The sequence below is a fragment of the Sander lucioperca genome, chromosome 10 (assembly GCF_008315115.2).
Source record: "Sander lucioperca isolate FBNREF2018 chromosome 10, SLUC_FBN_1.2, whole genome shotgun sequence".
Classification (NCBI taxonomy): Eukaryota; Metazoa; Chordata; class Actinopteri; order Perciformes; family Percidae; genus Sander; species Sander lucioperca.
The window spans coordinates 163061-190552 of NC_050182.1; the positions used below are offsets into that span (position 1 = coordinate 163061).

The following is a 27492-nucleotide window of genomic DNA, read 5'->3' on the forward strand; positions in this document are numbered from 1 at the left end:
AGTGCTCGTTTGGCATGCGGCTCTGAGGCGCTGTACCAAATTTGGCGAAGATCGGCCATTAGGGGGCAAAGTATGCGCCAGACTGGTCAGTTCTTTCATTTGTTGTTGCCATTCTGTAACTGTCCTGCTGGCTCCCATTTGTGTGGGAGAAAATTGCTGCTAGAGTAAATATTCCAATATGGTGTATCATATTTAATCATAAGTATAGCCTAACATTACTGGTGAAATGGTATTGAACCTTTAATCCATTTCATTTAGGTGCAACACTGAAAAAGTACTACGCCTACTAATCCCACTGAGGCTTTGCACCATCATTAACTGAATTATAATTCATAATCTTTTATTTCAAAGGGTTTACATCATTCACCAACAATCCTGTGGAACTCCTTTTTAATGGCTCTTACTGGTTTGTGTCCAGGGAACACTAGAAAAAACATTTAAAACACATTTCAGAGCAATTCACACTCTTCTGATGGTGCTACAGTGGCTTTACTAAAATGTTCCACATCATCAATGTTGTAAAGAAAACTGCTGTTTTCAAAAAAAAAATGAATGTGACACAAATAATCTACTGGGATGTAGAGCATGCCCAAGATGGGTGACGTTAGTGAAATGAGGACGGATAAGGTTGGGACTGGGAACAGACTGGGAAGAAAAATGATACCGCTGAGATAGGAAGTTATCTGAAAATTAAAATGTCGGGGCTTCAATATCATCTCATGACATGTAACATCCTGCAAAGTAAAGCAGCCTCTTCATCAACGGGATCATCGACACAAGGAAATGCCATGTTTTTAGAAAAAAAAAAAGTTTTATAGTCTGCCTAACATGGTTAATAAACCAACACAATGTATTTTATTCATGCCGATAACAAACTGGTCTAAAATGTGCCTGATACAGACTGACTGAATGAATGAGGAAATGAGAGACTGTTGTGTCAGAGGGAGGAGACTGAGAGAAACTCGAGGTTTCTTGAAGAAAATCTGCTCCTGACCAGGTTAAGTTCACAGGCTCAGTTACCATAGTAACTGACTCTGAGGTGAAGTTACCTCTCTTTCTGAAACCGAAAACCCAGAGTTTCCCTCATCTCAGGGTTAACAAACTCAGAGTTTTCACTAAACCTGCTTTCTGAAACGGGGCCCAGGTGTGATATTCAGATGTATTGATCCTATGCAGGTGTTGTTACACGTGGTCTGCCACTGCGAGGATGACCAGCTGTGTTTCCTGTCTCCCTGTAGCACTGTCTTAGGTGTCTCACAGTAAGGACATGGCAATGTATTGTTAATTGTGGGTAGTGTAGTTTTTTCCCATAAGATCGCGGGAGAGTTATGTTTTTTTTTAAACTAGGTTGAGCCACATGTCTTACTACAGAAAAAATCCAGAAGCCAAAAGACTCAAAAATATATGAATTTTTTTCTACATATATGTCTGTGCGTTTTTCTGATTTCCATTTGAAAAGTGCAAAGAAAAAAGCCAATAAAGTACAAAATAAAACACTTCTCAAATACACAAACACACCCACATCAATCATACACATACTTGAAATAACTATATACATAAATATATAGAAATAAGTAATTATACATTGCACAGGGTGTGAAATGATTATATGAGGCCGTTTTTGCTTTGACACAGCTCCAGCCATTACAGGGTTAAAATTTCACTGGCAAATGTGGTCTCTATCGACTTGTCTGCTCATTGGCTACAAATGTAGACGGGTCTTTGAGCATTTAAATCTAACTGGTCCTAGCAAATGTCACTCGAGTACACGTGGTGCTCACATCGCGTCAGAGGAGTCTTCAGCTTTCTTATTGGTGTATCACAGGCAAACCTGCACCGATTGGCTTATACCAGGTCTCTATGGAAACCTTAGAAGTCAGAGAATAGAGTGACGCCCACATCAAGTTGCTAGGAGCCTCAGGAGAGACGCGAGGAAACAATACAAATACGGAAATGAAAACAGTTAAGCGATTTTCCGTTGTGATTCGGCCAGAAACGTCAAGATTGTGAGGCGAACAGCTCGTTTTGGATATAATGGCTTGGATATTCCATTTCCTTGGACTCTTGGGGATTTAAGAAAAAAAAGTTTTGGGCAAAAAATCCCTGCAGTGGCTAAAGGGACAAGGAAACAGGTAAGGATGCACTACACGCCAGCTGCGCTGTTTACGCTGTATTATTTAATTTTCTATAACTTTGTAGCAGTTGTGTAACTGCTATAAATCATCTTATGCTTTGTGTATAACTGCTATAAAACATCTTATGCTTTGTGTGTGGGCTTAATGGAATCATGAGCCACTAAGCTTTCAATTTATGTGTGGCATGGCTGTATATTTTGAAGATTTAATGCTTTAAAGTTATAAAAACGTTTATGAATGAAGGTTACAGTAAAGCCACAGCCACAAGCTGTACCGTAGACGGCACAGTGAACGTTAAGAGGTTTAAAATCGTTACTACAAAAACCAGTCGTGTTTTCTGTCCCGGAAATGGAATTACGTCACGACCATGATGTTGTTATAACGTGACTTCGCCTTTGAGCGATACTCACTGTTGAAACACGGCAGTGTCCAGACGTGGGTTTTGAGATCTACAGTATTTGTCGGCTACAGTGAATTTTTTTCACAGAACTACAGAGCTTTTCTATAAGTTTAACTACTTGTCTTACTAAGGTAAGTTTACTTTTAATTGTAAATGCGTTGGTTGTGTTACCGGACTTGAACGTTACCTAGTTAACATGAGGTCCATTGTTACCTCTTATCACGCTAGCGTTAGCTAGCTAGCTATAGCATGTTTTACTTTGGTTCCTTTTGTATATGTTAAAGCGTAACTCTCGCCAAAATGCAACCTAGGGTCTTTATTTAAATGTACAGGAGTCAAACTTTCGTTTAAAAGCATATTTAGGACGGAATCGCCACTTTTAAGATTTACCGTATCTTCGTTTTTGGGTCAAATGGCCTTTTGAATGGGAGAGCTAGGGGCACTTTGATGCTAGCCTCAAAATAGCTATTTTTAAACCACTAAGAAGGCTCGACACAACATGAGACTTTCACCAGGGGCTCTACACCTTAACCAAAGCATTGACAACATTGGTTGTGTACCCAGAGTTTAGCTACTAAAAAAGGTTTTCAGCAACTCACGTTAGCAGTTGTTTACACTATCCGCCATTTTCCCAGTCAAAAATCTCCGATCTGTGAATGCGAATGAACGGACTTTTCTTTGTGTGTGGTTATGTTTGTCAATGTCTCTTTTTGTGTGTTTGGTCATGTGTAGCTGTTTGTGCGCGTTATGTGTGTGTCACTGTGTGTGGCAGTGTTGCTATATGTACAGTATCTCATAAAAGTGAGTACACCCCTCACATTTTAGTAAATATTTCATTATATCTTTTAATGGGACAACACTGAAGAAATTACACTTTGCTACAGTGTAAATTATTAAGTGTCCAGCTTGTATAACAGTAAATGTGCTGTCTCCTCAAAATAACTCAACACACAGTCATTAATGTCTAAACCGCTGGCAAAACCTAGAGATTGGCATGGTTTTATTTCAGTTAGCCTAATAACTGGTTTGATTCGCATTAAGAGATGATTTTATGGAAAATACCCCATGCCAATCTCTAGGTATGGTGAAGGGTATGTGATGATGTGGGGGTATGGTGAAGGGTATGTGATGATGTGGGGGTATGGTGAAGGGTATGTGATGATGGGGGGTATGGTGAAGGGTATGTGATGATGGGGGGGGTATGGTGAAGGGTATGTGATGATGGGGGGGGTACGGTGAAGGGTATGTGATGATGTGGGGGTACGGTGAAGGGTATGTGATGATGTGGGGGTACGGTGAAGGGTATGTGATGATGTGGGGGTATTTTAATTCCAAAGGCCAAGGGAACTTTATCAGGATGCATAGTATTCTGGATCCATGAAATAACTGGCCTTTAAAAATAAAAGTCTGCCTGCCTCTATGGGAATTTAACATAGGGATGTACTGACTTCAGTTGCCAGCGGTTTAGACATTAATGGCTGTGTTGAGTTAGTTTGAGTGGACAGCACATTTACACTGTTAAACAAGCTGTACACTTCATACATTTACACTTTTGTGAGATACTGTAGCCAGGATGCTGCAAATGTTGGTATAATATAGAAATGGCTGGTAGATTTAAGACAAAATAATAATAATTTGTGTGTGTGGTGTGTGTGGCTTTGTTTCTGTGTCTCGTTGCATGTTTGCTTGGTCTCTCTGTTTGAATTCAGTTATTGTGGTATAGATCTAATCTTTTGATGTATTTGCATTTCTGTAGATGCCTAGAGGAAAAGGTTATCGTCGGTCTTTGGCTGGCAAGTTGAAGTACACAAAGCGGAACACTCCTCAGCTTCCCACTCCTGAAGTGATTCTGGTGCCACGTGGTGGTGCATGTGAACCATGTAAGTATTCATATATGTATACATGTGTGTTGCCAGGGTATAAAATGTTTATTTAATTTTTTTTCAATCGCTGCTTTATAAAGGTAAATTAAATGTTAATTTTCTTATTGTTTTTCGTTACTAGGTTGTGGTACGGGGCTTCGTCACCGAGTCAAAGAATGGACACGGTCAAAGGTTACAGGAAAACAACACAAGTTCATCATTCCTCCAGAGGTCCCAGACAAGAAGGTATTTTTAAGTTCATTAAAACGTTCTATATGTGTTGAGAAATGTAGTTGTGTGTGTGTGTGTTTGACCAAATCTTTCTCTTGTTACAGTTCATTCTGATTGTTGGCGATTCTCATCTGCGGGCTATAGCCGACGGGGTTGTTCCCATGCCAAAGTCACAGGACATTCCACTGTCGTTTGGCTTCATGTCTGCGCCTGGGGGCACTGCTGCAGACCTGAGAGCCGAGTTGGACAACGCTCTTCTCCCCCGGATCCCAGATGCTATCTGTCTCTTGGCACCTAGCAACAACCTCACTGCTAACCAAACCATCAGTGAAGCAGCGGCGGATTTCCGGAAACTAGTGGACAGCACCATCAACATTTGTACTAAGGTAAGCTCTTTTTATGTTGTATGATTTTTTTTTTATAATTTCTGTAATACCATTCTTGTATGTGTTGTAAAAGTCTTAACTCTATTGTATATGTTAAGGTCTTTGTTGTCGACTTTCCGCCGCGTTTGAACATTGACCTGGACGTACAACGGCATTATCGTGAGGAGTACCATCGTGTTGCAGCTCCGTTGGGTATGTGAAGTCAAATAGTGTATTTGTGTGCAGGTTTACAGGATGATATGCATTTTAAGCAGACATTTTAAATAAATGCCTAATTATTGTTCTATTCTTCATTTCTAAGGTATTCGCTGCTACCCTGTTGATGAGAGGTTCCCGTTAAACAACCTTAAACTGTGGAGCAAAGATGGGGTAGGTTTGATCAGCTAATTTATGGTATATGTATAAGTGTGATGTTCAGTTTCCTGTAGTGGGTTTAACAAGTTAAATTAGACCGATGCAAGTTTATTGTGGAAACTGTTGTCTAAAGTGATTCTTCATGTATTTAGACTCATCTCAGCGACAACCATGGAATGCCAATCCTGGTGAATGCTCTCTACATGGCCTGCTATGTCCAGGTTTTGGAGCCAAGGCAAGATCCAGCACCAGTTGGCTGGAGAGTTGTTGGACCAGGCAGGAAGGTAATACAGTGCTAATGTAGTATTTTCATAAATTTCCCGGTGTTTGTTGTTACTAAATATATTTATATTTGCAGAAGTCTCGGCCAGCTGTCAAGTCTGGTGTTCCTGCCAAGAAGAGGGACGTTCAGCAGGAGGAGGTTGGTTGATTTTTGTTATATAGTGAATATATTTTTGTAATATACTGTAAATTATTAGATTTGACTTAAATGTGATCTTGAGAAATTTAATAACCCAATCTTGGTGCATTCTCTGTTTATGGCGTCCTATCTCCAGGTTTTTGTGTCGAAGCCAAATCAAGTGCCAATGGTCCGTCGAAGGGTCCCTCAAAGGTCCTCCCCCTGGGTTGCTGCATCACAACCCTCAGAAGATGGCTGGACAGTTGTTAGACTAGGCAGCAAGGTAATAAAATGTTTGCTAATATATTTCTTCTCAAATTTGATCTTAGGTAACAAAATGTGTAACCCAAACTACCGCAGACGTCACGGCTCGCGCCTCTCGATGTTTAGCGACGTTTGCCTCCCCGCCGCCGGCCTCGGGTTCCGCTTTCGCGCGCTCCCCCGGGGCGTCGGAGGCGACTGGCGTGGGTGGCTTGGGCCCCGTCATAACTGCTTGCAGTTCTAGTTTTTAGGGGTCCAAGCCCGAGTCTGTAAGAACAGGCATAATAGCAAAGCTATGCCGTTCATACAGCAGGGCTGTAGAACCCTATTGTTTTTCTACTGATTCCTCTTCATTATTATTCTTCTCCGCCTAAAACTCCGACTACAGCCTAAACCGTACATGGTGGGGGGTTGCCATTTTCCCGACTGGTCCCAAACTCCGCAAGGACCTCAGGCGCAAAAATGGACCCACTTCCACCACTAGGTGGCGCTATAGCAGAAAAAACGCGTTTGACCCTATAACTCCCACACCGTACACCGGACATTTAAAAACCATATATCCACGTATTCCCTGGATCCAACTGAATCACGTGATATAGGCCACGCCCATTTCCGCCTAGACTTTTCTTCGTGAAAAATCGCGATTTATCAAAAACCTACTTTTTCGATCTCCTCCTAGACCGTGCGTCGGATCTGCACGAAACTTGGACCGTAGCATCTCCAGATGGACCTGACAAAAAGTTAATAAAAATAATTTTTATAGCATAAAAATTGCGCATGTTAAGCACAAACAAATTTGTGTAGCTAACTATGAAAACACCGACTTTGCCATATCTCAGCCAAAATAAATGATATCAACGCCAAACTTTAGATTCTTGTTTGACATGACCCTCTGGAGGTCCCCCACGCGTTTTACGAAAATTGGTCACTAGGGGGCGCTACAAGTACAAAAAGTTTATATCTCATGAACGGCTCATTCGATTTTTACAAAATTTGATGGGTACCATCTAGGGACACTCCTGAGGCCAGGTCTAGAGTGGGGTACTGAGAGGTCAAAGTGGGCGTGGCCTATGGGACCCAAGTCTAGATTCACCACTTACACTAATGTGAACAACTTTAAATTTACAGGGTAGATAGACAATGGGTCATGGACCACACCTACCAAGAATTACACATGTGGACCACTAGGTGGCGCTATAATGTTTTTTTGCCTTTAACTCCCTCAATACACATCGCACATTAGAAATCCTTACATCCACGTATTCCTTGAATCACGCTGAATCACATGATATAGGCCACGGCCATTTTTGCTTAAAATGTTTTTCGCAATATCGCGCAATGCGCAAAACCAACTTTTTCGAACTCATCCTAGGCCGTGCGACGGATCAGCTCAAAACCTGGGAGGTAGCATCTCCAGATGGACCTGACCAAAAGTTACTCAAGGAATTTTGCTACGTTAAAGTATGCGCATTTGACGACCAAACAAATTTTCATAGCTAGCTACCACACACGTATCATATCATATCTCGGCCAAATTAAATGTTATCAGCAAGAAACTTCAGGTCATTGTTCAACATGCCACTCTGATGCTCTGTACCAAATTTGGCGAAGATCGGCCTTCAGGGGGCGCTATAAGCAACCTTTATTTGTGTTGGCCAATAACTCAATGCATTTGAATGAGGAATTTGCAATTGCAATATCTCTGCCACAGTACATGCAATCAACACGAATTGTGGTGCTCGTTTGGCACGCGGCTCTGAGGCTCAGTACCAAATTTGGCGAAGATCGGCCATTAGGGGGCGCTATAATCAACGTATACATGTTTTGGCCCTTTTACTCAATTTTAATGGGATATTTGCAATGGAAATGTACCACAGACCTTGCAGCTCACACTTCTCAATATTTACTGACGTTTGCCTCTTACCGTTAGGTTTTGGTCTTTACTTTTGCTTGCTCCTTTGGTTTTTTTACAATAAAACAAACTTCTTAACCCACCTGACAAAGTTTCTACAACCTTCACAGTGGACAAATTCAACTCTTTTCTCTCACTTTTTCAATCCAAAATCAACACCATTCAAAGGCGGCGATACCGTGCAATTAAACATTGCAATTGGTGCTAAGTGGATCGCCTGTCATAGCGTGATTGGTTATTTCGGTGGCATTGATGCTTAATTTCCCACGAAGCACCCAGGGAGCAAAACATAAATCGGCGCCTATGACACCGTTTGCAACAACTTGAGCACCTCCCCTGCTCCTTCAACCACCACACCTGCCTCCCCCCTCCACCCTCTCGGTCACTCTCTCATTTCTCTCTGCTGTCTCCCGCGGTCAGGGGGGTTAAGAAGTTTGTTTGTTGTAGAGCATTCTTCAAGGTGGTCCGTATGCGCTTGGCGGTGAACTGCTGACAGCTACGTTTCCAATGGCGACGTACCTTCAGGCGTAGCGGCTCGCGGCTCTCGATATTTCGAGACGTTTGCCTCCCCGCGGCCCGGCTTCGGGTTCCGCTTTCGCGCGCTCCCCTGGGCGTCGGGGGCGACTGGCATGGGTAGCTTGGGCCCCGTCATAACTGCTTGCAGTTCTAGTTATTATTTTAACCAATTCCTCGTTGCATTTTTGAGGGGGTTAGCATGCACGAAAACTCACAAAAATTTGCACACATGTCACAACTGGTGAAAATTGCAAAGTTCTGTAGTGATTGGGCTCGGGCGTTGCCAGGGGGCTCCATAGCGCCCCCTAACGTGCGCCTTAAAGATTTAGATTTAATACCGATATTGCTCTAATCATTGCGAACATATTTCCCATTTACCTTCATTAGCTCCGCCCAACCGGAAGGCGGCCATTTTTAATTATGCATTTTTCAGGTGTTTTACATTCTTTCGAACTCGTCCTAGGCCGTGATTTCAATCTTCTTGAATATTTGCAGGTAGTATCTGTTGACCCTCATGACGAAAAGTTATCCAGAGAATTTTGATAGTTGAAAAAATTTGCAAGTTACAGCAACTTTCTGTCTAAACAGGAAGTTGCATTATCTTGGCAAAAATTATTCCGATTGCCCCGAAAACTGACAAGGTTGTTCATCATGGCCGGTTTAGCATCTGTGCCAAACTCGGCATCAATCGGCCATTATATGACGCGGTTTTAATTTTTTTAAATTAATCAGCAAAATATTGATATATGGGAAGCCTACTCTGTCTAACTACTCCTGGGGCGTGAGTCTGATCGGCACGAAAACTTGCATATATACTCGGATGAACTCGGGTTCTTCTACGTTTCAGAAAAGAATCTATTGAATTCACAGCTGATGTACAGGACATGTTTTATTGTTTTGTTGTACACAAAGACACAGAGAGTACCTCAGGTTCCTTTGGTATGAAGACAATGATCTCATCAAGAAGGTGAGGGACTACAGAATGAAAGTCCATGTGTTTGGAAATAGCCCCTCACCAGCTGTGGCTATTTATTGCATGAGGCGCGCTGCAGCAGAGGGTGAGAGAGAGCATGGTGCTGATGCCAAGCAGTTTGTTTTAAGACATTTTTATGTTGATGATGGACTTGGATTCGTTATGAGCAAATCTAAACTATCCCCACAAACCACACATACCATGCAGTGGTTCTAGCTGTGGAGCTTTATGAGCTAGTCAGAGATGAGATAGACAAGGTGGATGCTGTGAAATTATTCACAAAACAGTAAGATTGTCCTTGGATACATTCACAACAGCACTAGGAGAGTTTACACATATGTTCAGAATCAGAATCAGAAAGGGCTTTATTGCCAAGTACGTTGCACATACGAGGAATTTCTTCAGCTGCCACAGGAAGTACATCCTCTGTTGTGCTTTCTTGACGATGGAGCTGATGTTCAGCTCCCACTTGAGGTCCTGAGAGATGGTAGTTCCCAGGAAGTGGAAAGACTCCACAGTGTCAATTGTGGAGCCACAGAGGGTGATGGGGGCAGGTGGGGCTGGGTTCTTTCTGAAGTCCACAACCATCTCCACTGTCTATAGAGCGTTGAGCTCTAGGTTGTTTTGGTTGCACCAGGTCACCAGGTGGTCAGCCTCCCACCTGTAGGCGGACTCGTCTCCATAAGAGATGAGTCCGATGAGGGAGGTGTCGTCCGCAAACTTCAGAAGCTTGACGGACTGGTGACTGGAGGTGCAGCTGTTGGTGTACAGGGAGAAGAGCAGAGGAGAAAGAACGCAGCCCTGGGGCGATCCGGTGCTGATGGTCTGTGAGTCGGAGACGTGTTTCCCCAGCTTCACATGCTGCTTCCTGTCAGACAGGAAGTCAGTGATCCACCTGCAGGTGGAGTCAGGCATGCCTAGCTGGGAGAGCTTCTCCTGAAGCAGAGCCGGGATGATGGTGTTGAAGGCAGAGCTGAAATCCACAAACAGGATCCTGGCGTAGGTTCCTGCGGAGTCCAGGTGCCGGAGGATGTAGTGGATGGCCAAATTGACTGCATCATCTACAGACCTATTGGCTCTGTAGGCAAACTGCAGGGGGTCAAGGAGGGGGTCGGTGATGTCTTTGAGGTGTGAAAGCACAAGGCGCTCAAAGGACTTCATAACCACAGAGGTCAGGGCGACGGGTCTGAAGTCATTAAGTCCTGTGGTCCTTGGCTTCTTGGGGACAGGGATTATGGTTGAGGTCTTGAAGCAGGCTGGCACGTGACATGTCTTCAGCGAGGTGTTAAAAATGTCTGAACACTGGAGACAGCTGATCAGCACAGTGCTTCAAGCTGGATGGGAAGACAGCATCCGGTCCAGCAGCTTTCCTGGGATTCTGTCTCCTAAAGAGTCTGTTGACGTCGCTCTCGTGAATGGAGAGAGTCGTCACTGAGGTGGGAGGGGGGGTGGAGGTGGAGGGGACCTTTAAGGAGGGCATTGGTGGGGCAGGACCCTGTTGAGGTGGGGGAGGTGGAGGTGATGCACAGTGGCTGTAGCGGGGGGGATGGTGTCAGGACTGTCCTTTTGTCTTTCAAATCGACAGTAGAACTCGTTCAGGTCGTTGGCTAGGTGTCGGTCATTGAAGGAGTGGGGGGTTTTAGGCTTGTAGTTGGTGATCTGCCTAAGTCCTTTCCAGACAGTCGCAGAGTCGTTAGCTGAGAACTGGCGGAGCTTCTCAGAGTACCAATGTTTAGCCTCCTTCACTGCCTTGCTAAATTTGTACTTTGACTCTTTAAATCTGTCTTTGTCCCCACTCCTGAACGAGTCTTCCTTAGCCAGCCTTAACCTTCTGAGTTTGGCTGTGAACCAGGGTTTGTCATTGTTGTAACTCACCCTGGTGCTTGATGGAACACAGCAGTCCTCACAGAAGCTGATGTATGACGTCGCAGCCTCTGTGTACTCATCCAGACTGTTGGTAGCAGTCCTAAACACATCCCAGTCAGTGGAGTCCAAACACGACTGGAGATCCTCCACAGCTACACTGGTCCACTTCCTTGATGTCCTCACTACAGGTTTACAGAGCTTAAGTTTCTGCCTGTAGGTGGGGATCAGGTGGACCATGACGTGGTCAGAATGACCAAGTGCAGCACGGGGGACGGCGTGATAAGCATCCCTGACTGTGGTGTAACAGTGATCCAGAATGTTCTCCTCTCTGGTCGGGCATTTAATATGTTGTCTATATTTAGGGAGTTCATGAGTGAGGTTCCCTTTATTAAAGTCACCAAGGGCAATAACTAGGGAGTCCGGGTTGGTCCGCTCCACACACAGTATCTGGTCGGCAAGCATGAGCTGCGCGTCCTGCACGTTGGCCTGCGGTGAGATGTAAACACCGACCAGAATGAATGAAGCAAAATAAAAAGGCTTACAGTTTATGATGAAATACTCCAGGTCAGGAGAACAATGCTGCTGGATCACTGTCACGTCGTTGCACCAACCGCTGTTGATGTAGAAACAGATTCCTCCACCTTTAGTTTTGCCGGAGAGGTCCGTGTCTCTGTCCACTCTGAAAAGCTGGAAGCCTGCCAGCTGCAGCGCAGAGTCCGGTATTAATCCACAGAGCCACGTCTCCGTGAAGCACAAAACAGCAGATGAAGAAAAGTCCCTGTTTCCCCCCAACAGCAGTTGTAATTCCTCCACTTTGTTGGGCAGAGAGCGCACTTTAGAGAGGAATATTCCAGGTAACAGTGTGCGTGATCCTCGCTGGCGGAGACACACCAGCGCACCGGCCCGTTTCCCTCTCCTCCGGCGTTTCGCTGCGTGAGAAAAGGTGAGCGCACCTTTGACCAGAATGTCCACAATTTCCAGTGAAGGGAGAAGAAAAGTGGGAAATAAGTCTGATGGTGTTGTTCCCCTGAAGTTCACAAGCTCTTCACTTGTGAATGAGATACAGGTACCATCGCAAGAAACAAAGTTAAAACACAAAACAAAACAGAGCGTACCAACACACCGTGTTGCCATTCTGCGGCGCCATCTATGTTGAACAGTGGCATTACATTTCTAAAAAAGACAATACTGCAGACCATGCCACCAGACCTCACTCTAGTGGAACCTGAAGTAGATGTGGAGATACGACCTAATGTAACGACTTTGATCACAAAAACTTCAGAAAGTCACGTCGTTTTGAAAGATTCTCTCATTGGATGACTCTGTGCCGCACGATAGCTTTGCTCATCCGTGTGGCAAGATCATTCAAGAAGACTTTAGATCAGAGCAAGTACCGTAAGTGAGATTGTTCGTCCAAAAATTGTAATTATTCTCACTGTCTAGTCTGAAATATTTAGGGAAGAATACAAATGTCTGGAAACGACACATCGCTATTCTTAGTGAGATACTACCATGAGAAGGCGGCGCACCAGGGATGTCACATCACAGAGGGAGCAATCAGAGCTGCAGAACTATGGATCATTGGGACACTACAGAGGAACACTACAGATCCAAAAGATGGTCAACTTACCAGCTGACAGGCTCGTCAACGTTGGACTTGATGTCTTTGGTCCATGGATGGTGATAACACATCGGGGAGGCAGTGCAGACAATAAAAAGCGAGCGGTACTTTTCACATGCATGGCAACTAGAGCTGTGCACATTGAGCTTGTGGAATCCATGTCCACATCCAGCTTCATAAATGCATTGAGAAGATTTTTCTCAGTAAGCGGACCTGCCAAGCTTCTTCACTCTGACATAGGCACTAATTGAAAATCAACCACAGTGATGCTACTTTAAACAGCTACCTTCAGGAGAAAAACTGTACATGGCAGTTTAATCCCCCACATTTCTCAGTCATGGGTGGATCGTGGGAAAGACTCATTGGGATAGCCAGGCGGATCCTGGATGCCATGCTTCTTCAGTCTGTACATACTAGGCTCAAACATGAAGTACTGAGTACCTTGATGGCTGAGGTGATAGGGGAGTGTCAGGCCAGGTTTTGATAGTCCTTCTACTTGGCTGTATAGGCCTTCTGACCAGGCTGTATGCTGGGATCAGGAGTAGTTTGATGTGATCTGACTGGCCCAGGTGAGCATTTCGGCAAAGACCCACCCTACTTTGCATCCGATTGGCTAGAACTTGTTTCACTGGTAGGTGGAAGTTCGATGATTGGTTAAATCCAGCGCATCAAAACAAATCCCATGTGGACTTTTTATTTATTGATGGTGGTCTGCACTCCTTGGTGTGCACGCGCTGGTCAGCACGAGCGAAGCGAACTGCTTGTAAACCAATCAGGTAATGGTATTCCCCTACCTTCCCAGAGAAAGAAACTGGTCGCAGTTCACTGAATCGCTGGTACCTACCCCCACCCCCCCCCCAAACATTTTCTCATCGAATCTACACGATTCACGTAGGTCACCTATTTTGGTTTCAAAACGGCGAATTTCGCCGAAAGGTGAGTGATTTTCATGTATGCTATGTCCTCCGGGATGTTATGAGCCACCTGGGAGGCTCTCGTAACAGCTGTGTTGTATCGTAGTCCTATATTGATTAGTTCAGTGTGGCTGTACTTGTATAAATATACACCGACAGGAGAGCTAGTGCTACTGCACAACGCGCTGCCATCTTTGTTGACATTAGTGAATGTGTAGCGTTCCAATGCTTGTTTTGAAGTGTTTTTTTCTAAGTAATTTAAATACTTGATGTCAATTTGCACATCGTTAACACAACAATGACAATATAATCGTAGACGATATATATCGCCCACCCCTACTAGTTAGTATTTATGGTCCCAATAAGGATAACCCCAGTTTCTTTAAGAATATTTTTCATGACTTAATTATCTACCATGAACAGATTTTTTATTTTAGGAGGGGACTTCAATTGCGCTTTAAATCCAACAATAGATCGTTCAACGGGCTACTAAACGGGTAAAACACAAACTAGAGAACTACTGAAACAGTTTATAGAGGATCTTAATCTAGTTGATGTCTGGAGAGAACGGAATCCTGATAAAAATCATTACTCCTGTTATTCAAGTACACACAAATCACATTCCCGCATAGACTATTTCATTATTTCCAGGGAACTCTTACCCAAGGTTAACGAATGCTGGTATAATGGTATCGTGATGTGACCATGCTGCTGTATCACTCAAAATCCAAATCGACAAAATTGTCCATAGCCCACCTAACTGGAGATTCCAGGTGAGATGGCTGCAAGATCAAGCTTTTGTTGACACTATTGACTCTGAAATGAACAGCTTCTTTGCACTAAATACTGATGAAACTAGTGTTTGTACCAGATGGGAAGCATTTAAAGGAGAATTCCGGTCGATTCCAACCCGTAGCTCTGTTGTTTGTAAATTAGGAGTACTGTCAGTAGCGAGAAAAACGAAACCAATCGGTGCTGCCTACACAGAGTTATCCTCCTGCTAGCGTTAGCACCCAACAGGCTTAAACAGGGCAAGTTTTAAACGTGTTTTTAGCCTCTAAACATGCTCGAAATGCCATTACAAGTGCTTAGCCATGTGCAGTTATTCCTTCCAAAGGAACACAGCGAATTTGACTGCAGTAGATGTGACAGAAAGCCATAAAAGTTGTGTTAATCCATACCTCTGTTTATTTCCTGGTTTATGGTGAAGCCCACACTAGTCGAATGCCGATCTCATACAATCCAATATTCCAAAATGTATTTTTTCCACAAAAAAACGATTTGCCGAGGTTCTTTCCATAGTAATGCGTATGTATCAACAAGCTGTAACCTGACACCACAGTGGAGCGAGCAGAGCTGCAGTTCAAGAGTTCAACAGCTAGGTAACCTAGCAACGGCAGCAGGGGGAGGAGCTCACAGAGCTGATAGATGGAGCTTGGAGTTAGATCAGGACTAATATGAGAAAATGGTTCCAGTTTGTGCCTTTCCAAATTGCGGCAACCAAATGAAGAGATATTTGAGCTTGAGCATTCACCGTCTACCCCTCCGCAACCGGGTGGCTAAGACTGTTCCCCTGCAAGCAAAACTTTGTCTCTTGGGTATGTACCCTGAAAATTTGGTCGTCAATTCTAAACAATCAGTGTTGATTGATTTTGGGCTTCTTCAAGCTAGAAGACTGATGGCTCTTTTCTGGAAAAATATACAGTTGCCCTCTGTAAAGTTGTGGCTGAAGGAGATTGCAACATACCTTGCACTGGAAAGACTTACATATTTTGTTAGAGGGAAAAGAAAACAGTTTGTTAAAGTGTGGAAAACTTTTTTGGAATTTTTGGAGGATGAGAATGTTGCACTAACTTGAAGAATCATCAGTACTGCTGCTTTTTCAGTTATTTATTCGTTTTTATTTACTTTTATTTTATTTGTACAATTATTTAATTTGTTTTTCATCTTTTGATTGTTTTGTTGTATAGTAAACTTATACATTATTTGTATTGCTGTGGTCATTGTTTGAATGTTTTCTATATGTGAAAAACTTAATAAAGTATTGTTTAAAAAAAAAAAGTGTTCTCAAATCGACTTACCTGGATAAATAAAGGTTTAAAAAAAAAAAAAAAATCTACGTTAGTCATGCTTTGCCAGACCTTCCTCCACAGCGCTGCGTATGAGATTCTGGCTACTCCATACAGCATTCTGGGATGGGATAAAAACGTGCTCTGGTTTATTGTCATGTCTTTAAACCAATCACAATCATCACTAAGCGCCGGACAGAGCCACCGTGCCGCTGCAAAATAGCCTCGAGAGGGAACTTGTTTTGGTGAAACGTGTAAGTTCAGTTTTAGTTGTGCAACAGAAAACTCAGATTGGACAGATAGTCTAGCTAGCTGTCTCGATTTACCCTGCAGAAATCTGAGGAGTGGTTAACCATAGATCTCATAAAATCGACCGGAGTTTAAAATTCCAACACAAAGAAAGCGTATGGTAACGGACATCCGGCCAAAAAAAGTGTAAACGGCAACGGAGCGATCTCGGAAGTGGAATGTCGACTAAATCTACGTTGAATCTGTCCTCTGAATTACTCTACCCTATGGATGTATTAAGCGCTATACCGTCGTAAAAACATCCAAAAAAGATATGACCAGTCAGTCTGTTAAGGCAGTACCGTACATGCCGTACATGTGTCGCGTATGGTCACGTGAGTATCAGAAGTGTAGAGGGTTTCAAGCATTCAGACTTTAAGAAGAGGCTGAACAAAGTACACTGTAAACCCGAATAAGTTACCAGAACTCAAAAAATGTGAGGCAATCAGTTGCCACAATTTTTTTAAGTTGATTAACTTAAAAGTCAAAATTTTCCAGAACTTAAAAGGTTGGATGAATTGTTACATGTACCTTTTGATAACAATTAAATTAAAAGTGCTCATTTAACTCAACTCAAATATTTGCAGTTAATATGACTTACAGTTTTCTGTTAAGGCAGCTCAATTATTTTCAGTTATTATGACTTAAAGTTTTGAGTTTACAAACCACAGGAATAAGTTCACAGAACTTTAAAAAAATAAGTACACAACCACACCAGTTTATGTTAACCAAACTCAATGTTTATTAGTTTGTGTTGTCATTGTTTTAAGTACACATTAGTCAAATATGTTGAGTTTGTTTACTTAAAAACATGTGACTCAAAACTTAAAAATTTTGTGGCAACTGATTGCCTCACTTACATTAAGTTTACCTAACTTAATATATCTAAAAGTCATGAAAGTCCGCTTTTGAACATTTAAATTTAAAATTAAATACAAAAATAAATAAACATTTATAAATTAAAATAAATAGAATAAAAAAATAATTTTAAAATATACTTAAATAAATTGTATATAAATAAATAAATACATTTGAGAGATTTTTAAGAAGAAAAACTTCTAGCCTTCCAAATGTGTTCCTGGTCACTTAAGGAACACACCGACTTATTGGGACTTTAGCTTATTCCCCATATCCCCCAGAGTTAGATAAGTCCATACATACCCTTCTCATCTCCGTGCGTGTCTGACACACCCACTGCTAGCTGCTGAGAAACAGCCATCTTCTAACCGTATACATACTGACAACTATTCTCAGAAAGGGTGAAGCACTGATACTTCTGCTACTTGGGCAGAGTGATTTGCACCTGAGAAGCCCCGTGGTGAGGAGCAGAGAGTTCGCCTGGAGTTCTGCAAGCAAATCACTCCACCCAAGTAGCAGTGCTTTGCCTTCTGAGAATATAGTTCCCAGTTTGTATACGGTTAGAAGATGGCTGTGTCTCATGTGACCTTGTTATTCGTACACGCTGTGACTATACAAATCACAACATGTAAATAGGAAAATGTTGGCGTTATTTTGTCACTTATTAGGAGCATAGATGGAGCCGGTTACCTCCAGGATCTGTGCTAAGCTAGGCGTGGGTGCATCAGACAGAGTTACGACACGCACGGAGATGAGAAGGGTATGTATGGACTTATCGAACTCTGGGGGATACGGGGAATAAGCCCCAATAAGTAGGCGTGTTGCTTTAAGGCCCTAGGAAATAAATATGTATCACAAATTTCTGATATTGACCAGACAACTAATCAGATAGTCAGGAAAATAATCGGAGTAATCAAAAACAATAATAAATAATACCAAAATGAAATTATTGTTTGCTACAGCTATAAAAGAAAAAAAAACACTGCTTTTGGCTTCCTGGTTAATTCCTGAGTAAGGCAACAGGGCAGCAATTAGGGTGAAATTTCAAAAATTCTATAGACTGTTTAAGAACATTTTCACTTAAAACTCTAAAATGTAAATGTTTTACATAACCAGTATCAAATGCACAGTGAAATGTGGGTCATCTTGTGCAGCCCACAATGGTTAAGAAAAACATTAAAACATACAAAACATTAGCGTTACTTTTGCATTATATTAATGAGAACAAAGGCATATTGTGTAGTTTGGGCCTATTGGCTGAACACCTGCAAAGTAGTGCAGTTAACTTTTTGAGGCATTATTTAGACAAAAGGAGATAACTTTGAACTAGCCTTTTATAATGCTTTACCCTGCAGCCTTTTTTCAGATGAGTTTCTACATCATTAAGCCATTCTTGAGGGTCTGCAACCTTGGTGGTAGTTTACCACTTTCTAACCTGTTCACATCTTTAATGCAATCAGACAAATGGCAAACATAAAGTGGACTAATTGCAAAATTCACAAAGCTCATTTGAATCATTGAACCTGTTCAATGTTCCACTGGGTCAACCTGTTCATCATTGATTTTTTTTTAATTTTAGCCAGAGCATCTGCTGTCTTCCCAGTTTTTGATGCCTTCTGTCTGAATAAGGTCATCGGTTGAGGAAGATGGCGGTCAAGCTCAGGATAGCATGTGTTGGGCAGGTTCTGATTTGTAATCCGCTGGAACTCTGCATACAACTGCATAGAAATAACAGCAGGAGGAGAACACTTAAAAAAAACAGTCCAATTTGAAGAATCTAGCACACATTTATAAAGCAAAAATATCGGCCAAATGAGTAAGAATCACAATTTTCACTTTAAAAGAGAGAGCTGATCCATATTACCTCAGACTCTATTTTGAGACCAGGCCAGAGGTCCATGAGCTCATTCACTGGTGGGCAGGATATCACTATGGTCTGTCGGCATAGGGGGAATGTGGTCTCCATCATCTTTCTTCAACAATATTTGCAAGCAAATACAAAGTAAAATATGATCTGTTCAGTGCCAAAGGTTAAATATCAATTAGGAAGATGATATTCGTGAACAGAAGACATTCATGAACTGTTGACTTGAATACGGCAAAAAGCATTATTTTGATCAAACAGGCAAGTAGAATAAACAAATGATATGTGTATGTGGGAGTGTGTATGATTTAGGGTTACCACACTAAAACATTGTTTGAAAAAAAAAACAATTTAAGTTACTGGTATTTAGAGGTGTGTGTGTGTGTGTGTGTGTGTGTGTGTGTGTGTGTGTGTGTGTGTGTGTGTGTGTGTGAGAGAGAGATTCATTGGATTACCTGGTATCTTTATCACATCTCCAGTTATCTTCCTTAACTTTTTGAAACTGGAACAGAGAGATGCAAAGGCATAAACTGATCTGAAACTGAACAAGTAAAAGCATTCAAAGAGTGTTGAATTATAAATACTTATAAATGTTCCCTGTTAATGATCTTTTCATTTGATCCCTAAAGTGTGAAGTTACTAAAGCCATCAAGCAAAATTAACATTACTGTAAAGAAAAGCAGCAGCACTTGAACCTTACTGCATGCTTAATCAACAATAATGCCATTTCTACAAACCAAAGCTTTACTGTTAAGGGTTTTTACTTTATTCATCTTTGTCATGAAAAGCAGCTTGCCTCCAGCAGGGTCGTTTGTTTTAAAACCGACGCAACACAAGTGGGCGAGCACGGGCAGTTGACTCGTGTTCTGTTAACAGCAATCTCCGTGTCTCAGACAGTCTGCTCACACAGAATTTAAAACGAGCGTCCCTAGAAGCTACAGGGAGCGCGGACTTGCAGTGTAGGAACTCAGTTTGACTCATTATGCTCGTTTATGCTCTTTTAATATGATATTAGACCTTAGCGGTGCACTATTGAAAGTTTCCATCAACAAAAAACTAACTATCGCATATGAGGTGTCTGTTAGTGCTTCTACTAACAACTCATTTTCTAACACCACCTTTAAGCGGGGAATGAGCGTGTGATTACTAGATTCATCCGTCGTAAAATTCTTCAGTGAGTCTGGTAGTGGTAGGTCGCTAGTTGTGCTGCTGGAGTGTGTAACGTTAGTGGTCGCGCTAATTAGCTAGCTAGCTAGCTAGCTCTTTAGCAGCTAACCTATATCTGACAAGTTGCCAATCCCTACAAGACTTCCGTGATAAGCCAGTGAAGGGCGGGGGCTTGGAGAAGTTCTACACTCTCTGAGACAAACGCATGTAAAAATGTATAATGTATAAAAGAAGTAAAAGTGAATGAATATTAACATTCAAAACTTACAGTAAGTCCAGTGAGGCTGATTGCTGCTGCTTAGGTAGTAAATTCTGCAAGCCTACTGTCTGTTGCTTCCCGCCTTGCTGCGTTGTTCAAACTTTTCTTCTTCTGTTTTTTTCCAAAGAGCGTTAAGGAAGGTAGTATGCATATTAGCACCACCTTCTGCTTCGCAGGTTGATCCCTGCAGCTGCTCAACACTTAAATAAAAATAAAAAATATATAAGCAACATTAAATTGATGACAATAAAAATGCAAAAAATAAATACATTTTGTCCTCCACTAATGTCTAATGCATTTCAGACCATTTGCCTCAATCAAATTGTTACTGTTTTAAAAATACAAAAAATAAATAAAATAAATACATGTTGTCTTCCACTAATGTCTAATGCATTTCAGACCATTTGCTGATTGCAATTTATTTATTATGATCAATTTTACTTATTTGGTGAAGCACTTTGAGATTTTATTGTATTTTAACATGTGCTATATAAATTAAGTTTTTTTTTTAAATCACCCCTATTTGAAACAATAGAAATAACAGGACTTTATCATTCTTAGTATGTAATTACTTAATTCTATTAAGTTGCACTTAAGTTATGTTTTTAAGTTATGCTTACTTATACACAAAATAGTTCCATTTAATCAAAAATTATTAGTTAACAATACTCAAAAATGAAGAACATGTTACACCAACTTGACAAAATTAAGTTAGTATAACTTTTTCTAAAATTTTGAGTATACCCCACTTAATCTATTTAATTACTTTGAACATTCGGGTTTACAGTGTACATTTTGTAACTTGATCACTAGTTATTATATTACTCCCATTTTAAAAGTCATTGTTTAAAAGTGCATACAAAATGTATTGTTTTAATTAGGGCCCGAGCGCCGACAGCGGCGAAGGCCCTATTGAAACTGAAGGAATTATTATTATTTTCCCGGCAAATGAATTGGCTTTTTGAGGGGCTTAACATATTCAAAAACTCACCAAATTTGGCGGTCGCATCAAGTCTGGTGAAAATTTACGTATTTTAAGGGTTTCGGGAACATGCGCGCAAAAATGGCTCGCTAGCGCCCCCTAAAATGTTAAAAAAATTGAGCCCCTGCAGTGCGTTTAACGTAGACTCACGAAACTTGGTACACATATGTATCATGTCAAGATGTACAAAAACGTCATTGAAGCCATACCCTAAGCCCAACAGGAAGTCCGCCATTTTGATTTCAAAGTTCGAAATTAGTGCGATTTTGGCCATTTCCACATGTCGTACTTTAACGAACTCCTCCTAGAGATTTCATCCGATCAACTTCAAATTCGGTCTGTGCCATCTTAACCCTTTAGGCGCCGGGTATTATTTTTAAAAATACTAGATTTTGACACCTAAATTTCAGAAGGCTCTGGCTTGAAAGTGGTTTGAGATAGAGACAAAGTGTAAATGAGACAAATATTGAGAATGACCTAACGTTTATCTCGGGAGTAAATTTTCCCATCTAATTTGCATATTATGACGTCATACAGTGGCAGCCATATTGGATTATGTAATTTCCATGAAATACCTGATATTTTAGAAGAGAGTTTAACTTATTTCATCAGATTTACCCCCCTCCATCCATTTGTTATGTTGTCCACATATCAAATGAACAGGGAAAAAGTAAATTGTAAGCCAACAGTCGTAAACTAGAACTATTACTACACCACAAAACTCATGTAAACAGTAGGCGTTATTTAGTTTTTTTTTGTTTTTTTTTACCCACCACCACGCTAATGGAGGACACTTTTTCTTTTATTTTTTTCTTCTTTTTTCTTCTCTTCTTCATTATTATCATTATTATTATACAGTACAGAGACAATATGAACAATATTGAGACCCCCCCCCCACCCAACCACAAAGCCTAACAAATGGACAGGAAAACTGTATATGGTAAAACCAACAGTTCAAAATTATGACTACTGTGCCATATAGTAGCATATACATGTAAACAGAAAGCTGTTCATGTGCAGCCTGGACGTGGAGTGGTGTGTGTGTCTCCTCTCTGCTCGCTGCGCGAGGCTACTGAGACATTGACCGCCTGTGAGGGCTTTTGGACGGGGGAGGGGCTCACGGCAGCACCCGCTGCTCGTATAAATTTTTCTCGGAGAAAACAGCAGTTTGATTCAGTACCGCGTCGTGTCCCTAATTATTTTGTGTAAGAGTGAAGAAACATTTACATTTATACCCCGCTCTGTAAGCCAGGGCAAGAACGGCGCTGCATACGTGATTCAATGCAGCCTGGACGCGGAGCGCTGTGTGTCTCCTCTCTGCTCGCTGCGCGAGGCTACTGAGAGACTGACCGCCTGTGAGGGCTTTTGGACGGGGGAGGGGCTCACGGCAGCACCCGCTCCTCGTTGAGCACATAACTGCAGAGTGATACGTGCTTTCACGAGTCTCCAAACACCAGAAAAGTCTCCAATAACACCAGAAAAGTCGCTAGTCGCTTTTGACAAAAAAAGTCACGTTTGGATGGGATTTTCTCGAACATTTTGCATTGAAGCATGACGTATTTCTGAGCTAAGGTCCAAGTACGGGATGTCTGCCAACTAGTGGAGGGGAGTATGAATGACATAACACTATTCAGAGAAAACAGCTGTTTGATTCAGTACGCCGTCATGTCGCAATTATGCGACTTTGGCGCTTAAAAGGGTTAAGAGAATTAAAGATGAAAAGTTGTTAAAAGAAATACTTTTCGTCATAGGGCATGGCCGTGGCGGGGCGGCCATTTTGTGCGTTTCGCCGCCGAAACAGGAAGTGGGTGTAACTCGAGTGTACATTGTCCGATTGGCTCGAAGCTTTTCAGGATTCATAAGAGTCCAACCCTGAGGACAAATAAAGGCCGATATTTACTTAAAGTCATAGCGCCCCCTAGTGGCAACAGGAAGTAGGCCTAAAAGGCAAGGTGCTATACTTTAACGAACTCCTCCTAGAGATTTCATCCGATGTACTTCAAACTTGGTCTGTATCATCCCAACACCTTAAAGATGAAAAACTTTTCGTCAGACGGTGTGGGCGTGGTGTGGCGGCCATTTTGAGTGTTGAGCGATGAACAAATAAATTGTTGTAACTTGAGTGTACGTTGTCGTATCTGCCCGAAAATTGTCAAGATTGACAAGGGTCCAGGCCTGAGGACACCTACCGGCCATATTTGACTTTTGGTCATAGCGCCCCCCAAAGGCAACAGGAAATGCGCCTTATATGACAAACATCCGATTTACATGAAACTTAGAATGTGTGGTCTACATGTGATAATGAGCCGGCCCCTATAATATAACCACGCCCACTTACTCAGGCCACGCCCCCTTTCATAACATTTGTACCGTTTAAGGTAGAGTCTTGTGTGAGGTGTCATTGAACTCAGCAGAGAGTTCCTTCTTCATTGGTGATCGTTTGGCCCGCCCCCTATGCTTAAGCCACGCCCCTTTCATAACATTTGAACGATTTAAGGTTGACCATTGTGTGAGGTATCAGTGAACTCAGCAGAGTTGCTTCTTCATTGGTGATGGTTAGGCCCGCCCCCTATGGTTAAGCCACGCCCCCTTTCATAACATTTGAACCGATTAAGGTAGACCCTTGTGTGAGGTATCATTGAACTCAGCAGAGAGTTGCTTCTTCATTGGTGATGGTTTGGCCCGCCCCCTATGCTTAAGCCACGCCCCCTTTCATAACATTTGAACGTTTAAGGTAGGGTCTTGTGTGAGGTGTCATTGAACTCAGCAGAGAGTTGCTTCTTCATTGGTAATGGCTTGGCCCGCCCCCTATGCGTAAGCCACGCACCCTTTCATAACATTTGAACGATTTAAGGTTGACCATTGTGTGAGGTATCAGTGAACTCAGCAGAGTGTTGCTTCTTCATTGGTGATGGTTAGGCCCGCCCCCTATTGCTAAACCACGCCCCCTTTCATAACATTTGAACCGTTTAAGGTAGACCCTTGTGTGAGGCGTCATTGAACTCAGCAGAGAGTTGCTTCATCATTGGTGATGGTTTGGCCCGCCCCCTATGCGTAAGCCACGCCCTCTTTCACAGCTAATGAACTGTATGACGTAGAGTCTTGTGTGAGGTGTCATTGAACTCAGCAGAGTTCCTTCTTCATTGGTGATGGTTTGGCCCGCCCCCTATGCGTAAGCCACGCCCTCTTTCACATCTAATGAACTGTATGGCGTAGAGTCTTGTGTGAGGTGTCATTGAACTCAGCAGAGAGTTGCTTCTTCATTGGTGATGTTTGGCCCACCCCCTATGCTTAATCCACGCCCCCTTTCATGAATGCTGATCCATCTAAGGTAGAGTCTTGTGTGAGATGTCATTGAACTCAGCAGAGACTTCCTTTTTAATTGGTGATGGGTTGACCCGGCCCCTATAATTTAGCCACGCCCCCTTTCATAAATGCTGACCCATCTAAGGTAGAGTCTTGTGTGAGGTATCATTGAACGCAGCAGGGAGTTCCCTTTTCATTGGTGACGATTTGCGGTGTCTGAGTGCCGCGCAAATGCACGGTTGCAAGGAGCGGCGACCGCCGGTGACCCCGACGCGCGCAGAGGAGCGAGGGCCCGTCCATCGCTGCTTGCAGCTTTAATATTAATTTGTATTTTTCTATATACATATTATTGTTCTATTTATTTAATTTGTACTGTTGAGCAGAGCAAAAATGTCTATTTTGAAAAGACTGCTTTTTGTTATATAAAGTTGTAAAATATTATTTAAAAAAGTATTGCACATTTTTGTTTATGTATTTCTTTTTATGCTCATTTAACTTTGTATGTTTAAGTTGAGAAATAAACATTTCAAAATGTTGGTATTTTGTGCATTTTCCTTGATAATCAAGCAAGTAGACTCATGATACCATTATATCGCGATCGTAAATGCAGTATTATAAATCGCAATCACAACATATTTTTCTTCAAATCGTGCAGCCCTATACCCAACCCTTATCAAAACACTGCAGCTGTAAGCAGGAATTGGGTTTGTGAATGCCCTAATAGGGCAGTGAGAATGTCATGCCCTACCTGCAGTGGTGTGCTCGGTCAGGCTTGATGCTGCAGCACTTGGGACATTTGTAGACCACCTGTCCTGGTTTCAGCTGAAGACTTTCTATGTATTCCTTAGTAGCATTCCCTTTTGGCACTGCCCCCTAGTAACATGAACACACAGTAGATAACTTCAGCATAATTTGCAGCTCATTAATCATTATAATGAAGTAGGTAGAGTCTAAACGTACTTTCATAATTTTATTAAATTATATAAAGATAAAGACTCCAAACTTGTCTGCATGCATTTTTAATTTGTGTGTATAAATAACACCAAACAAGTTCCACTTACAGGGTCAGTGCACATAGCCCTGAGGTGTGAGGCAAGGGCAAGGAAGGCCAGAATGTTGAACAGGGTCCCGTTTACAATGCTGTACATCAGATTCTTGGAGGGCAGCAGCATCACAAACAGCACTACAAACTCTGCATACAACAACAGCAGCCAAGTGATGACGGCGCACACAATGCCACAGATGTCCCTGATGAACCACATAGCGGAGGCAGAGGAGGAAGTGATGACGTCTTTGGAGATGGGGATACGCTGCTCGGCCTGTAGGCAGTTGGCCCCAGCCATGCCCTGCCCACGCCCATGCTCCACATCCCTGCATCTGTGCACCGGGCTCTTCATCCTTCATCTAAGCTAGATGCCTGCTGCTGCTACCGGATTCCACTGTGCCTTTAGGACTCAGTCTCAGTCACCGAATACTGAAGAGGAGCAAAAAGGTGGCAGTTTAAAAGCAAGTTAAAGGTTGGGTTCTCTAGAGAAGGGGGAACGCATTTTATGCATTAAAAACTTGTCAGAAAAAAAAGTCCATCCCAGTTTTCCAGAGCCCAAAGTGATTTCTTGAAATGTTTTTGTTTTGCCAGACCAACAGTCCTAACACCTCAGTGTTTCCCACTAATTACCTAGAATTGGCGGCTTATAACTTAACTTATACTAACATAAAAAATCTCTCCTGAAGTTCACAGACGACACCACTTATCCCCACCAGAGATGAGTCCACCTACAGGTGGGAGATTGACCACTTGGTGACCTGGTGCAGTCAGAACAACTTGGAGCTAAATGCTCAGAAGACCGTGGAGATGGTAGTGGATTTTAGGAAGGATGCAGCCCCACCCGCCCCCATCACTCCACAGTCAACACTGGCTGTTGAAACAAATTCTGAAAGTCGAATATAATTCGAATAGTAAAAAAATCAATACTATCGAATGCTGAAATTACTATTCGAATGTGATTTTTTTTTTTTATAAATATGTTAGCTCATCGTTAGCTACTCTCCCTCTTCTTGCCTTGGCCTACCCGCATGTGAAAACGAAATGCTTTTGTCATTTCATGTCTGATGAACAATAAGTTGGCCGGAGTGAGAAAGACATTGTGAGGTCTTACGTACGGAGCTAACGTTACGTACCGAGTTAATGTTAGTACAGGGGGAGTGAATCGGAGAAAGGATGGGAAATTGTTTTAACATGACGACTTTAATAAAAACATCCACCAAGCCAAAATGCTTCTGTTATCAATAGTTAGCTCGTTCTTGTTTCCTAACTGCGTCGCAAGTTATAGTAGCTTAGCTGGGAGCTTCATGGAGACAGGTAATATTTATGTTGGCTGCCCTACAGCTGTCAGAGTTAGCTTCATCTTCATATATTACCTTCTAATAGCTGTATTCTCAGTAACAAGTGACAATCTGCAAGATTTGAGCATTATATTTATTTATTTTCTTTTTTTTCTTTATTTATATTTTTTATTTACATATATATTTATTTATTTATTTATTTATTTATTATAAAAAATAAATTAAATTTGAATGGTAATATAGAGGAAGATTGACAGCTCTTGTCAACACTGTGGAGTCCCATCACTTCCTGGGCACCATCATCTCCCAGGACCTCTGGCTCTTTGCACTGGATATGCAAAAGAGCTGTTCACTAACCAGAGGGTAAATGTGACGGTACAAAGCTTACAGCAGGGCTATTCAACTACACTGTTCTGGCGGACACATTTTCAGAAGCCTAATACTGAGTGAGGAGAAAGAATGAAGAATGCAGACATCACCGGCATGATGACGTCATTCACGTGCATATTAAGTGGCCATGCTGGG

At 42.1% G+C, this 27492-nt stretch overlaps 1 protein-coding gene and 1 long non-coding RNA gene across 5 annotated transcripts in view; both read right to left on the reverse strand.

Moving 5' to 3' along the window:
• LOC116042167 (palmitoyltransferase ZDHHC3-like) overlaps positions 1–27492 on the reverse strand; it is a 113311-nt gene that overhangs the window by 74995 nt on the left and 10824 nt on the right. For all 4 annotated transcript variants that reach the window (XM_031288290.2, XM_031288288.2, XM_031288289.2 and 1 more), the window contains exons 2-3: positions 25686–26098; positions 25373–25497 (exon numbers count right to left, since the gene is read on the reverse strand). In XM_031288290.2, coding sequence (XP_031144150.1) covers positions 25373–25497; positions 25686–26021 — 461 coding nt within the window. In that variant the 5' untranslated portion in view covers positions 26022–26098. The remainder of the gene's footprint in view (positions 1–25372; positions 25498–25685; positions 26099–27492) is intronic.
• On the reverse strand, positions 13743–23621 carry LOC118496050. Its single transcript, XR_004898521.1, has 3 exons — positions 23612–23621; positions 22319–22324; positions 13743–13873 (listed from the first exon to the last, which is right to left on the reverse strand). It is a non-coding gene; the product is annotated as an uncharacterized LOC118496050 (long non-coding RNA).